Below are 15,399 nucleotides of genomic sequence, written 5' to 3'. Positions count from 1 at the left end.
TAGCAGAAAAAATGTAAACAAGTTACCATTAAAAAGAAATGACCAGGAAAACAAATGCTAGTTTGGATTACTGAGGGTAAAATAATAGCCAACTTTCACTGATTCTAGACAGCTCAAGCTGTGCCCAGAAAAAAAAAAAATTACATTTGAAACAATTACAGGGGAGGACTCGGACTCGTCTACAAGTGACGCTAAGGGACAGTGGTGCTATTATCCCCAGAAGCTCTTGGGAGATTCTGTTCATGTCTTCTTCCATGGGTGCCTGGAGGTGGTAATCTGAGACCCAGAGTCTCTGGTGCTCTCTACTTTGTTTGTTTATTCCAGTGTGGCTCATAAATTAATAACATGTTACATCAGGGAGTTATCTATCCTTCAGTTTTCTTTCCATGAGCCATCCTAGTCTCCATGGGCCAAAAAGTAGGCCTACAAGAGACCACAGGAAAATCCTAGAGAGAACATCACATTAATTAATTCATTCAACAATTACTGAGCTCTATTACTATGTATAGGCTCTAATACGGCCGAAGGACATAGAGATGGGTAAAAAAACAAAACAAAACAAAAAAAACCCTCTCACAGAACTTACATTCTGACCACAATTACACCTCAGGGCTTTCACACTTGCTCTAAACTCTGCCTGGAGCACTCCAGCCCAGAAATCTGCATAAGTCTCTTATTTTGTGATATCTTTCATATTTCTGTTGCATTATTACCTTCTCTGTGGGTTGCTCACTAACTACCCCAATCTGGTTTCACCTTTTTTGAATCTCAATTCCCTCTTCCTTCTCTCTGCATAACACTTGAAATCATTTAACATATTATATGCTTCTCTTAGTTTTTTCTTCTCCCACTAAGAGCTAAGCTCAGAAGATAAGGTCTTTTGCCTCTTATATCATAACTGCATCACTAATGCATATGGTAGTAACTAGCAGGTAATAAGCATAATATACACCTTCCAAGTTTACTTACATGGCAAAAAAAAAAAGAGGCATTTCAACATAGATATATAGAGGGTCACTCTAGCATTCACTGAACACATTATTACAAAACACACAAGTTTTCTTGCATAGAAAAGCATACTTCCTTATTTTGTACACAAAGTTTGGAAATCCCTAAATGCCCAAAGTATAGCTATTTGTTCTTACTTTATTTAAGTTTCCTTTAGTTTACCCTTCTTAAACTTCTCTCTCCTCTTAGATTGAGCATCCTCTTCTTTTAATACTGAAGCCATTTCCCATAGAATCTTCTACCACTTACTATATCCAGCTAATTGCATGTCTATTCACAATATAAAAACAGCTCTAACACAAGAGGGATGTCAAATGTCTAATCCTTATTCTTTCTGAATATAATAGTTTTGATGTTAAAAATGGACATATATGTAAGTCATATATGTAACTCAAAGTCTAACAATTAAATTTCATACCTAATGAAACCTTCCCATGTTCTTTCTCTAATATTTATCCTAAATAGTTGGTTTGCTAATACAAAGGTTGGAGTTGCAATACTTTTCAAGAAAAAAAATATGAAAAAACAAAGCCTGTGTTACAAAAATAATTAAGCACTATATTTTCTATTTTTCTAAGTCCTGAAAACACTGGCTAACAAGGATAAAGGGTAGGAAAAATCCTGGAGTTGACCTGCTGGTTCTCCCATCGAATTATGTGACCAGCATCCTCGTTGGTAGAAAGAAGTTGATATCTGTGATTTGCTTGGCATACAGAACTTTTCTGAGTCAAATAAATTAGTATTGGGATATGCTCTAAACTACAGATCAATCATTGAATGAAAGGGATAATGATTTTGGCTAAAGGAAAAACACTTGCTATTGTTTCTCAAACCACAGTGAAGTTAACAGTACTTTTCCCTCCACCTTAAACAAAAGAAGTAACTTTTTATAGTATATTTTGGGGATATACCTTTGCCTGTATTGTCCGCAGATTAACCAGATGAATGTCACAAGGCAAAGATGACACTAAGGGACTGAATTCACTCAGCAGTTCGGAGGAGAGCTTTACTTTTGCTGTCATTAGAAAGACTGGATGGTTCAGAAAAGAAGAAGTTATGTGGCTGAGGAGGGAAGGAAAACTGACTGGACTCTTCTTTTCTTCTTCCTATCAAGATAAAACAAAAATGCTTAATAATTAAATTTGCAGTTCCCATTATACTAATTAACAAAGTTTAAATTTTAAAAATATGTTAATATTTTGATTTTATTATATTTTATAAATATTATTAGAGCATACACACAATGGATTATAAAGTTCATTGCAAGCAACATAACAAATAGTGCCATTTAACTCATGTTTAAAAAGTTTCCTCCATTCATTTAATATTAAAAATAACAAACACTTTTTCCATGAACATTTTTGGATAAGGTTCAACTTTTTATGAAAACTCCCAACCTACCACAAAATTCTGAAAGTATAAGAATTGTGATGTTCCTATACTTTGCACATCCCTTCTCTCTCAGGATTCACCCATTCTAGTTCATGGTTTCATTTATACATTTAAAAGACCAGAAGGCTTGTATGAATCTAAAGCAATGTTGTGGTGAATCGTACCAAATTATAGGAGCTAACTGTTACTCAATGACAGGATTTAAAAAAATACAGAGATTTCAACTCTGGATTTTAAATACAGGTAACAGAAGCAACATATCTAGATCATCTGTTTCTTTAAATTTGGTAAACCATTCATAGTTGTTTCACTATATTTTATCTGAAAAATATGAATTGTTATATATGTTACTGAATGATTATTCCACATGATAAAAAATACATTAGTCTTTGCTATGATATATGCTTATTAGGCAAGATTTCTGTATGTTCAAACATCAAATAAATCCACCAGGGTTAGAGGTATGATAGATGACATACAAAATTAATTAAATCAATGCTTAGTAGAACCTTAACTGACAATGCCTAAGGAGTAAAAACAGATGTAGGAAGAACTGAGAAGAGGAAAATAATTTATGTAGAAAGGCCCTTTGATCATCAACTACATTTGAATTGAATTTAATTTTTTAAAAATGACTACTTTCATTGATACCTTCTGACTTTGCATCCTTTTTGTAATATAGGACTCAAAAGGCTTGGGCACTTATCTGTGTGAAAAGACAGAATTTATAAAGATATGGAGCTTAAAATTCAGAATGTCAGATTAGCATTGGACAGAAGGGTGCTAGCAGAAAGTGAGTAGCATTGTGCCAGGAGCTGAACGGTAGATGTCATTACAATTCAGACCATGGAGAGAGAAAAAAACTTAAAGGCAGCAAAGGGACATTGCAAAATTAAAATACTGACAAAAAAATTAGGTCTGAAAATTATGTGAAAATGTATCCATTCCACATTCTTTCTTAAAGAAAGATTAAGTAAAGCATATAAAATAATATTCTCCAACAATACTGCCATTTAATGCAGCTTGTAGAATAACATGAATAGAAAAGGAACATTTCAACAAGACACTTAAATGTGCTGCCAGATCAAAAGGCTTCATAATCTAGGTCAGGATTGCTGACAAAATCACCTTCTGAGTAATAAAAGATAAAAGATTCAAAAAGAAAGGAAAACACCCGCCTTATCAGATTCGAGAGGCCTTAAGTTCATTCCAGGTCATTCAGAAAAACATCTCTGGCTTTTTTCTCTATTCCTGGAGGAATTGTTGGACACTCCATTGAGTAGACGAGATACTTCTTGGCAGAGTGTTTATACCTTAGAAGCAATCATAAGCATATATACTAATCCTCCAAACCATATCTCCTGGCTCTTGGTATTTCCGTGAATTAACCACATGACAGAATAACTTGGGGAGCCTTTACAAAACATAGATTCTTGGGTCCTAACCAAAATCTATGGAATCAGAATCTCTAGGGGTGAGGGCTTGGGAATACAAAGCTTAAAAGCCTCAACAAAGTTCATAGAGCCAGCCACACACTGCTCTGTGAATCTGTACTGGAGCTGCCAGCCCAGACGATCTCTCTATCTACTAGAGGAAATAGAACTCTTTTGGAATAAAAATTATTAGCCTTGCCCTTTAGTAGTTTTGGGTTAAAGGAACAAGGTTCAGACTCAAAGACGTTTTGACAGAAGTTATTATAAAAGGAAACAAGGCTATGAATGCATATACTTTGGGAATTAAAGAACTATGTAGTTGATTACCCTTAAAAAGATAAGAAATGTTTAAAAGTTGTTGTAGTTTCATATCAGAAACTACAATGAACAAATGAGACAGCTGGAGTCTGGCTGGGCCAGTGGGGCAAAGTCTCACCCAGGGGAGTATTCCACCATCCACATGCTTTCTTATATTCATAGCAATAATGAGCTCAATAAGATATCTAAGTGTCCAACTACCAATATCTGATTAACTTCCTAGAAAGTTACCCCTAAAAGCTCAAGTGTTATCAAATGTAGCGATTTACAGAGTTGAAATAATTAGATTATGAGAGCTATAACCTAATCACTGGATTAATCCACAAAGTGGATTAACGGACTAACTGGGTGGTAACTAGGTAGATGGGGAGTATGGCTGAAGGAAGTAGTCTTTAGGGGCATGACTTGGGGACTATATATTTTGTCCCGGGATCCTCCTGGTCTCTCTGATTCCTGGCTGCCACTGAGGTGAGCAACATTGCTCCACCACACCCTTCCACATGATTTCTGCCTCATCTGGAGTCCACAGCAATGGAGTCAACCATTGACTGAACTGCTGAAAACATGAGCCCAAATAAATTTTCCTCCTCTGAGTTTTTCTTGTAAGGTATTTTGGTTACAGTGACAAAAACCTGACTAAAACCAAAGGTAACCTCCTAACTCTTAGAATAAATCCAGAAAACATGTTTGCTATAGAAAATATACATGTTTGTTTTAAGCTATAAACGGATCCCCAGATTTGTAGTGACTGGTATTGCTACTATAACATTATTTGGTTTTGTTTGGAAGGTGTTGGTCCATGTAAATCTGGCATTCTCTCTGCAGCTTGCATTAAAATCTTTCACTACATTTTGATCCAAACCACTCAAAGTCTATTCCTCACTGGGTTGCAACCTTATTTCAGAAGTCAGAACTTCTTACCAGGCTTTTGGCAGCTTTCATCAAGCTCACATAAAAAGCTAAACAGACTTGTTAAATTATGGAAGATTTTTTTTTTAGTCATTTGTTTACTGTTTGCCCTAGTACATGGTGAGAGCTTATTAAATGTCTGTTAAGGTAAATCTATTAATTTAACACAAATGCATGTAGTAGAAATACATGAGAATACTGTGGAAGGGAAGGGTGGGACAAAAAGAAGATAAAGAGGGAGAGAGAAAATAAATGAACATATATTGACTATAATATTTAAAGACAAACACTGCCATCATGTTCCTGAGCCCTATAACCATTTGAGTTTCTAATATGATTTCTCCCAATTTTCTCTCCTTACATGTGTAGAACTGGCATCTAGAGGTGAAAGGATATAATTCTAACACTTCTAGAGCTCCTAAATCCTCAACACCTCCCTTACTATACCAACCATCAGCAGGAAAGGGGTAGGGAATAAAAATCAAAGAAATAAATCCCAAAGTGGACAATGTCAGAGACCCTTCCCACTTCCCATTTCTGTTGACTCTTGTTGATTATTAGCATGGATGATGGTCAGCCTTATGCAGCCAGTCCTCCACTGGGCATATGCACATCTCAGTGATTATCACTCCAAGTCTTTGTTCTCACTGCCTCTTTGCAGAACATTCTGAGAACAAGACTCATTTGTGTTTAATCAGCCCAGGATTACTTCCTTGAAGTTCTGGCAGGCTCAAGGCCTCCCATTAAAACCCCTACCTATATGGGTGTGATAAGGACTGGAGAGGCTGAGGCAGGAGGGTTGCAAGATAGAGGCCAGTTTGAGCAACTCAGTGAGACCCTGTGTTAAATAAATACATAGGACTGGGGATGTAGCTCAATGGTAGAGTGCTGCTGGGTTCAATCCCAGCACCAAAATAACAACAACACCATCATCATCAACCACCACCACCAAAATCCCTACCTTTCTAGGGAGTATGTTCCCCATTTGTTTTCCACCATCAATATTTTAGATATTAATTGTGAGAGTTGAAATTAAAAATACTTTTTAGAAAATTGAAGTTACATGATATATAAAATTTCTTAATGGTCTTTTTAATCAATTTTCTAGTAACTAAAATGTATTTTCTCCTCTCTAGTTCATTTTTTACTTAAAATAAGCCATTGATTTAAGCCCCAGAGTACATAGATGATTTAAAGAAAAATTTAACCAACATAGGATTATACAAATGTTGGAGCAAATTTAAATCAATTACTATCCAAGGAGTTTTGAGTGGGAATCAACAAATTATTTTAGTTGTAAGTGAAGCTTTATAGATCTGACATGAACATTTTTACTGCCATAGTTAACAGAAGTTTTGTAGATTAATGTCAATATATAGAGAAAAATGTAAAAGCCAGAAACATTTTCAGGGGGAGAAAAAGACAGTAGCTGCCAAAACTCAGACAATGAGTTTTCTATGCAGTTTTAGCTCTTAAAACTAAGCTATCTTTTCAGAAATTGATTTAAGCCACAAGTCTCAAGAACTGGTGTAAACCTTGACATCTAAAATGGATATTATTTTTTTCTGAAAGATTCTAAATACTGTAATAGTGGCTGGAAAATTAGTTATTTCCATTTTACTTAATCAATTAGTATTTTATAGAATGTTTATCACAGCTAAGGTGACCATGAAAATGAAGTGGACAAGTCTCTGGACTCTAGTAGAGATAAAGCAGGTGCTTCCTCTGATAGGAACAATCCTAGAAGAAAAAGTCATAGTCTCTACTCTCAACAGTTTATGGTCCAAAAGAGGAGAAAAGACAATGATCAAATAATCATACACACACATGAAGGTGAAATGCACAGTTTGGAGGGAGCATAAGAGAAGAAGTAAGATATGGTCAAGAGGCAGTTGATTAAGTGAGCTCTGATCTGAACTATTACTAAGAGCCCTGGGTAGAGAGGATGAAAGGACATACCATGGGAGAAGAGGGTGGGAAGAACTTGGAACTGAAAGAAAACCAGTGCATCTAAAGCAGAAAGAGTGAGAAGCATGCAAGATGCCTATGGAATGGCCAGGGCCCGCATCATGAGTAGCTCTTCAGGCCAGGATAAGAATTTTCGCTTTTATACAGACAACAATAAAAAGGACTAAGCAGGGGGTAACAAAGCTGGATTTGGTTTAAGAAAATCAAAAACAAAAAAATTACTCTATCTACTGGGTTAATGACAGCTCTATTAGAAAGAAGAAAGCAGGGTGGATACACCTAGGCCAGATCCAAGAAATACTTTGTGTCAATTTAGATCAGGGTGGTGAAAGTAAAAAAGTTTACACATTGAAATACTCAGGGCATGAGACACTGTCCTGATGAGGGAGAAATAACCTTTGTGGCTCACTCCTAGGTGTCTGGTTCAGCACTGGTGGATGGTGTGCTTGTCGCTGAGAGAGGTGGGTAGCAAGATCATGAGAGTGATGTTAGATATGCCAAGCTAAGGTGAGATCAAGCTAGGATAAGGTGATTTGTGAGTTCTATCTTTGTAGAGGTAGCAACTAAAACTCACATAGTAGAAGAGATTGTCAAAGATTGATGTCTCAATTGAGAAAAGGAGAAGGCCAGGGCCAAGCCTGGGGGGCTCCAGTATTTAATGACTGAGTACAGAATTATCAGAGAGATTAAAAACTGCCAGAGAAGTAGGAGGAAAATCAAGTAAACACGACACTGTGGAAACCCTGGCCAGACAGCATTTTAAGACGTGATAAAGGTCAGTGTCAAATGCTGCTGAAAGGTAGACTTAGTTACACTGGCAAAAGTTCTGTGTACGATGGAGGCTAGAGCCAGACTGAAGTGCACTTTGAGAAGGGAATCATAAAATGATCTCAACGTAAAACTCTGGCTCACTTGGGTAGGAAACAGTAGCACAGGGGAAATGAGAGTGTGAGTTTGAGTGAGGGCTATTTTCTATTATTTTTATCAGAAGAACAAAGATTGTTTGAAAGACAACAGAAAGAATCTTTGAGGTAAGTGCTGGCCTCTGAGGGGCAGGGGAGAGAGAAGGAAAGAAGATGGACAGTAAAAGGATCTCGAGGAGGGGGAGGGGGAAAGTACCAAGAATAACTGGAAAGGTTGCCTATGCAAAGGCTGGGAGGAGACTTGGTATCTAGAACAGGGAACTCTGTGTAGTGACTGATTTCCCTATAAAGTGGAAGGCGATGACACTGGCTGAAAAGATTGGAAAAGTATAGAAAAGAGAATGGAGTAAGAGGAAAAGGGTCATGTCCAGGGCCACCTGAGGGTGTGTACAGTAGTTTATGGAGAGCTCTGAGGCTCACTCTTGCTGTTGCCTGAGTAACTATTATATGGTCTCTAAGGTCCAGTACCACTTTTGCCAGACTTTTGTATGAAAGATAAAGAAGTGAATACATTTTCCATTGATGAATCAAATGCTAAAATAAGACCACTAAGGTTTCAAATAAATTTTATCACACAAACTTAATCTCCTAATATGTGACTAAACTCTAGTCTTTAATTTTTATCTAGGTCAATTTAGTTTTATTTTTTTTGGATACTGGAGACTGAACCCAGAGGTGTTCTACCACTGAGCCACACCAACCAACCATTTTTTCAAAATTTAAGAGAGTGTCTTGCTAAGTTGCCCAGGCTGGCCTTGAACCTGAGATCCTCCTGACTCAACCTCCTGAGTTGCTATGATTATACGCATGGACCATTATGGCTGGCTTAGCTCAAACTTTAAACTCTTATTTCTTTCAAAATAATTTAAGCCAAATTACTTACTTGATATTGTTTTTTAATCAATATAATAATCAAAAAGAAAAAATAAAATTACCTAAATACAAATCTTACACAATGCTTATAACTAAAGATTTTCTGTGAATGCAGGCTGAATCTGTTACAGAGACATCTCAACACTGCAAATTGTGAATGAATTTAAAAAATAGAAAGTCATTATTTCAAATTTTGGGTGACAAAGAACAACCAACATCATTACAGTCTAGTTATTTTTTCCTACCATATCTACACCACTTCTTTCTTCTAATAGTATTCGAAATAAATTAGCTGTAATCTTGTTATCAGTGACACCTTGCCCAAGGCCACGATTATCATCTTGCATCAATCTTCGATCCATGATGACTTCAATATCACCTAACAAACAAAGAAACTGACCAGGATTATTTAATACAGATATTTGTTAAAGATCATTTAAGTAGAAGGCATGATGTCTTGTTTTAAATTTCTGGGCCAGTTCAGGAGGTGAATCTTGATAGCCCACATGCCATGGACTTTATCTTGGTAACAGTTCAAAGCAGCTACAATAAATTCATAAAACAAGAGAGCATTTCTCTCTCTTCATTAATGTTTAGCAATACCTGATAAGAAATTTTAAAATAGGATAAGACAGATCAAAATTTAAATGAAACATTTTTCAAAAAAAAAATTAACCTAAAAAATTGATTTTTAGTGCCAGCACTTGGAAAAAAAATGTTTATGAGGTTTCTTATGAAATGTACTACAAACATGTAGTAATAAGATACATACCCATGCATGAGATCTAATAAAGATTCACAAGTAAAATTTAGGTAGCTTGATATGTGGTGATTCTCTGAAGTCCTAGAATTTGAAGACATCCAACCATGTGCTCCCTTCTCTGATACTGTGTTAGCAGGATCACCATTGTCCTGCCAGTGCTCTGGCTTTAAAGGGGTCATATCTGATTCCTTTATTTGCCATGTGATAATTCCATATTTCCTCTAGTTTAAGTTATAAACTAATGATTAGGTTATGAAATTACAAAGTGAAAAAATTAAAATCAGAATCATAGGTATAAATTCAAGATTACACTCAAACAGGACTTTAAAAGCTAAAGTTATACTTAAAAAATACATGTATATTTTTTCATATCTATTACTACAGTAAGTGATCATTTGGCTTTAAAGGGAAATAGCTAACCTAAAAAATTTTTAGTAACTAATAACCTTTTTAGTTTCTTTCTTGGTAACAGTTCAAAGCAGGTACAATAAATTCATAAAACAAGAGAGCATTTCTCTTTCTCTTCATTAATGTTTAGCAACCTGATAAGAAATTTTAAAATAGGATAAGACAGATCAAAACTTAAATGAAACATTTTTCAAAAAAAATTAATTAACCTAAAAAATAGATTTTTAGTGCCAGCACTTGGAAAAAAAAGAGTTTAGATGTCCAATACAAAAATTACAGTAGAATTATCACTGTTACTCTCTCCATGTTTTAGGAGACCTTTATCTAAGACTTACTCCCAGGAGTTAACTGTTCTCATGTGTATCTAGAGCCTATCACTTCACATCTAAATCAGCAAATCAATTTCCTGGCAATTTCTAATTCTTCTCCTGCTTCCAAATCTTGGATCATACAACATGTGACACTTAATGATTTTCTGGACTGTACTCAAATTGTTTTAATTCAAATACTGGGGCTATTTGTTTCTAACAGAAGCAGAAAAGCTTGATTTTTCAGCCTGTCTTCACTGGGAAGTAAGAGAATATTCTTAGTTTGTCACTGTCTGAGTCTAATGTCTAGTCCCCTATTTAGACCACATCTTTGAAAATTTAAGGCAGGGTTTAAAAATGGGTGGCTCAAGAGTTACATGACACAAAGATGTTTTGTATACACATTTTATTTAAATTATGTTAACATTTATAGGTTCCATGACTTCAAGTAAAATTCCAGACTTGTGAATTCTTTTACAAAGACTGAAATATTTAGCAACCAAAGAGCCTTTATCCTTGTGGCAAACATCAAAGTGCACTAAGTAGTGGATACCCCATTGTAAATGGGGAAAACACTCTCCAGAGTTTCTGTGCCCCCATCATTCCCCATTGGTCACTGACGTGAAGTCATTATTTTTGTAATTGAAGTTATGTCTTCACAGCATAACTTCATGTGACTTTATCTAATGAGTGTCACAAGAAAAATGAGAAGTAGTAATTTATTGGTTTGTGGAAGCCCAGAATGCATGTAGATGCCTATGTAAAAGTTGGGTTTGTGTCAAAAGACACATCAGGTGTCTGTACTTAATTTATTACTTGTATGGCTCCTTCAGATATTTATTATTTGCAACTCTTGGTAGGTTAAAAAAAAGAGCAATTGATGATATATACAATAACTAATTTAAAATTATGCATTATAAGAGATCAAAGTCTTTCTATAGAAAGTTTTATAAAAACTAATCAGTTTCTACTGCCTATTTCATCTTTCTTTTCATTGCTTTCTCTTCTTTGGAATCCATGAAGTTGTACTTCTTCATGCCCATAACTCCATCATCTCATCTACTCATCTTCTTTTGGAAGTTGTGGGGTAGAAAGACCAGGACCCAGAAAAAATCCTAACTTTGAACTAAACTTCACATCTTTGCAAACCTAGGTAAGTTTTCTAAACCTGTAGAGTCTGAGTTTCCACATCTAGTAAATCAAGGTGGTGACAGGGATCTCATCTATACAAAGAACAGGCTATCAGAAGAAGTAAGTCATCTTAAAAAAAAAAATGGTGACATGTAGGCCCCTGTTCTTTACCTGATGATTGAGAAAATTCATCACTTTATTCTCTTCTTACAAAACCTAAAACTAATGGGCTGGTTTTTGAAAGAAAACAGGCTGGTTTTAATGGAACAGGATAATTTATACATTTGTACACAGAAAAATTGTACAATTAGAACTGAAACCTTTCAGAGCAAAAAATAATTCAGCAACACATACCACTTTTCAAACTGGAAACACCGGAAGACTGAGCAGAGAGCAGTGTCAACCGATTCTTAGCATCCTGGATATATGCCATTGTAGTCATTGGGTAGACATTTGCTTGAAGAGGCAATTTGCTCAATGTCATTCTAGGTTGAATCTATAAAACCAAACAATTCTCTTTTAAAAATTGTGATATTTACATATATACTTTTACAAATTATTATTAAATATTGAGCTTTCTTCTAAAAAGACTTGAGTTTCCTTTCTTGTTTAAGCTAAGAAATAATCTAAAAATTAAAATATTTCTTAAAACATAATGAAGACAAATCACAAGGATCCAAGAAAACAGTTTTTAAGTGGGAAAGGTAGAACTTGTCCTGATTTTAAAAATAGGCATTTCTATTTAAATTCAGAATAAAAATGGCTAAAAAAATCTTCTAGCTATTCCATATTTGCATAAAACAAATTATAAAGGTATTAAGTATTCATTTCTCATCTAAATCTAACATACTGCTTTTGTAATGAATGTTAAGCATAATAGCTCTCTATCCCTTTCAAGACACATCTCCCATTATTCTTGAATCGCTTTTAATAAATACCACAGATCTCCCCACAAAATCCTCTAACATATTAGATTATAATCAAATGCATATTTATATTTGAAAGCCATTCAACATTTACTCTTCTTGTTTAGCTTCAATGTAGATAGTTCTAAATTTTGGTTTCTCACAGACTAGATTTGAATGCATGAAATAGAAATTTATCTTTTGAGAGAGACTGTCAGAACTTAAAGCAGTCTGGGTAATAGTAACTAATTCTAACTTCAGAACCCTGTTACCAGTGAGTCGTACACCACTTAAAACTGTCATCTCCTCCTTTTAACTTAAGAAAGTTTGACGTGAAACTCAAGAAAATGAGAGGTACAAAGTTAGCCTAACAGTTAACATGCACTGAGTGCCCATTAATGGAAGGATGGTCCTTAGTACTTCATAGATCTGATCTTTAATATTTCTACAACCCTAAGAATGTGAGTGTGTTCCTCAACTTACTGATTATATTGGGGTGAATAGTATCCCCTCAATGTTCATGTCTACCTATAAACTGTGAATGTGATTTTATTTTTAAATAGAGCCTTTGCAGAAATAGATGAGCCTATACTAAAGAAGGGTGGATCTTAACCGAATGCCTGGTATCTTATAAACAGGAAAATGTGGACAGAGAGAGAGATAGAGGCACAGGGAGAACACCAGTTGTGTACAGGTGAGGAGACTAGAGCGATAGATCCACAAACCCAGGAATGCCAGAAACTATTGATAAGCACCTGAAAACTGGGAGAGGCAAATACAGCTTTTTCCCTAGATCATTTCAAGGGAATATATTCTGCCCACACCTTAACTTCAGATGTCTGGCCTCCAGAATTGCGGAAGAACAAAGCTCTGTTGTTTTAAGCCACCAGTTACTGGTAATCTGTATGGAAACTCTAAGCTACCTTGAAAGAATTCTCTTATTTCTTCTTTCCAATCCTGATCTTCTCATCCCAATTAACATGTACCCTTAAACTTATAAAAAGAAATGTTCAAAACTGCTCCTCCCATCTGGTACCTGCAGGTCTTAATTTCTAGTTTTATCCAGATACTATATTTCTAAAGCTAAAAGATAATTTATTTTTAAGAAATACTTAAATTGTAGACAAATATAATATTTTTCTTTTTACTCACAAGTTTAATCCCTGAAAATAAAATTCCCATTTTTGGCTATTCATTTTTACTAAGTTTTCTCATTCATGTATACACCTACGCATATAAATAATTGCTTCTGTGAGATTTTAAGAAAAGACTCTTTTTGTGTACAAAGAAAATGAATCACTATAAAGTCAGGGTTTCGTCTGAAAACTAAACAGCTATAGTAGAATTAATATGTTAATTGGAATGTATGTTGCAATTTCTGTGCTTTGGAAAGGTTTAAATTTAACTTTTGGAAGAAATCTTAAAAGAGAATATTATCACAACCCTTTCCATTTATCCCAGTTGAAAATCAAAGCAAAAAGCATATGTTGTGAAATTATTTCTATTTATAGTTGGAAATTTCTAAAATGCTAATGTTTCAAAAACATGTTCACATTTTAAATATTAGTATTTCAAAGATATGGTGTCACACTCATATATTCATATAGAGGTTAAGGTAACAATCAAAAATTCTATTAAATTCTGTTAAAGAGAATTGACGATCTGAAAAAAATACAAATTGTCTTACTACTATTTAAAACTATTTCATGAAAAGTTTTATTAATTATGTCCCTGCCCACATTTATAAACAGATATATATTTGACAATGTATAAATGTAAACACACATTGATAAAGAGAGGGAATTTAAAAATACACAAGGAAAATGAAATATGAACAAACTAATTTCTGAGGAGGGTAAAAAAGCCATCAATTCTTAATTATAATTCCTTTCTAGCAAATAAATTCATATATATCTTAGCATCAAGGTATCTAAATGCATAATGGTCACCAATATCCCTTTAAAAAAATAAATCCTTGCAAACAGATGTTCTAGAAAAAAACTGGTCTCTCAAATATTTGTTCCAATTTTGGAAATCTGACTGAATATAGAACTTAAAATTGTTTGTTAAAATTCAGTTTTATTTTAGAAGTAAATATATATAGGCATATTTTTCAAAGGATCCAAAATTAATAGCCCATTATGATATACAAACATTATATACTAATAGAACTTAGATTTTTAAGAAAATTACCTGATAGCCATTTAGGTCAGTATAAAATCTATTTTGGCTGTTTATTTCAGAAGAAATTCTCATTGCAATCTCACGGTTATATACATTTCGGATGTTCACAATATTAGAAATTTCCACAGAGCGCCCTTCTATTCCTATATTTAAAAGAAGACAAAAAGGTACACATTAAAAAAAAAGACAATTATTGCCCAGCTTTTCTTAAATATAGTGTAGAGAAAGCCTTCCAAAGTTACATACTGTTAGGGTTAGAATACAAGGTATCCCCGTGAAAGCTTTTGTGTTAATGAAGCAATGTTCAGAGGTAAAAGGATTAAATTATGAGAGCTGTGTACTAACTGGTGGATTAATCCACCTAATGGATTAATAATTTGAATAGACTGGGTGGTAACTGTAGGCAGGTGGGTTGTGGCTGGAGGAAGTAGGTCACTGGGGGTACACCTCTGAGGTTTATATTTCCCTGTCACCTAGCTGGTGCAAAGGTGTGAGCTCTGGCTCACTTGCACTCTCTTTCTCTCTCAACCTCTCTCTTGCCTTCCCTCTTTCTTGTTCTTGCCCTCTTGAGCTCACTCTGCTTCCGTGCCTGACTCTTCTGCCATGTTTCACCTCACCTTGGACCCAGAGCAGTGGAGCTGGTCAACAATGCCTGAATCTCTGAAACCGTGAGCCAAAACAAACTTTTCCTCCTCTAAGTTTCTCTTATCAGGTACTTTGGTGACGAAAAGCTGATTAACATACATACAACTATCTGTTTTCTATTTCATATATTTACATACTAAATGGTGTCACTATTTTTTTTCTTCTTTAATGTTAGATTATAGATAGCATTTATTCAGGGGCACATGTAATTCAACAAAAGGATAAGGAAGT

At 34.8% G+C, this 15,399-nt stretch overlaps 1 protein-coding gene across 2 annotated transcripts in view; it reads right to left on the bottom strand.

The window, feature by feature from the left end:
* The window catches only part of Man2a1 (mannosidase alpha class 2A member 1), a 162,838-nt gene that overhangs the window by 12,191 nt on the left and 135,248 nt on the right, over positions 1-15,399 (bottom strand). For both annotated transcript variants that reach the window (XM_005327222.5, XM_078045497.1), the window contains exons 17-20: positions 14,533-14,666; positions 11,789-11,930; positions 9,070-9,203; positions 1,920-2,114 (exon numbers count right to left, since the gene is read on the bottom strand). In XM_005327222.5, the coding sequence (XP_005327279.1) occupies positions 1,920-2,114; positions 9,070-9,203; positions 11,789-11,930; positions 14,533-14,666 (605 nt within the window). The remainder of the gene's footprint in view (positions 1-1,919; positions 2,115-9,069; positions 9,204-11,788; positions 11,931-14,532; positions 14,667-15,399) is intronic.

Source organism: Ictidomys tridecemlineatus, chromosome 1 (genome assembly GCF_052094955.1).
Source record: "Ictidomys tridecemlineatus isolate mIctTri1 chromosome 1, mIctTri1.hap1, whole genome shotgun sequence".
NCBI classification, from domain to species: domain Eukaryota; kingdom Metazoa; phylum Chordata; class Mammalia; order Rodentia; family Sciuridae; genus Ictidomys; species Ictidomys tridecemlineatus.
The sequence above is the reverse complement of the archived record's forward strand: the minus strand, read 5'-3'. Positions and strand labels throughout refer to the sequence as shown.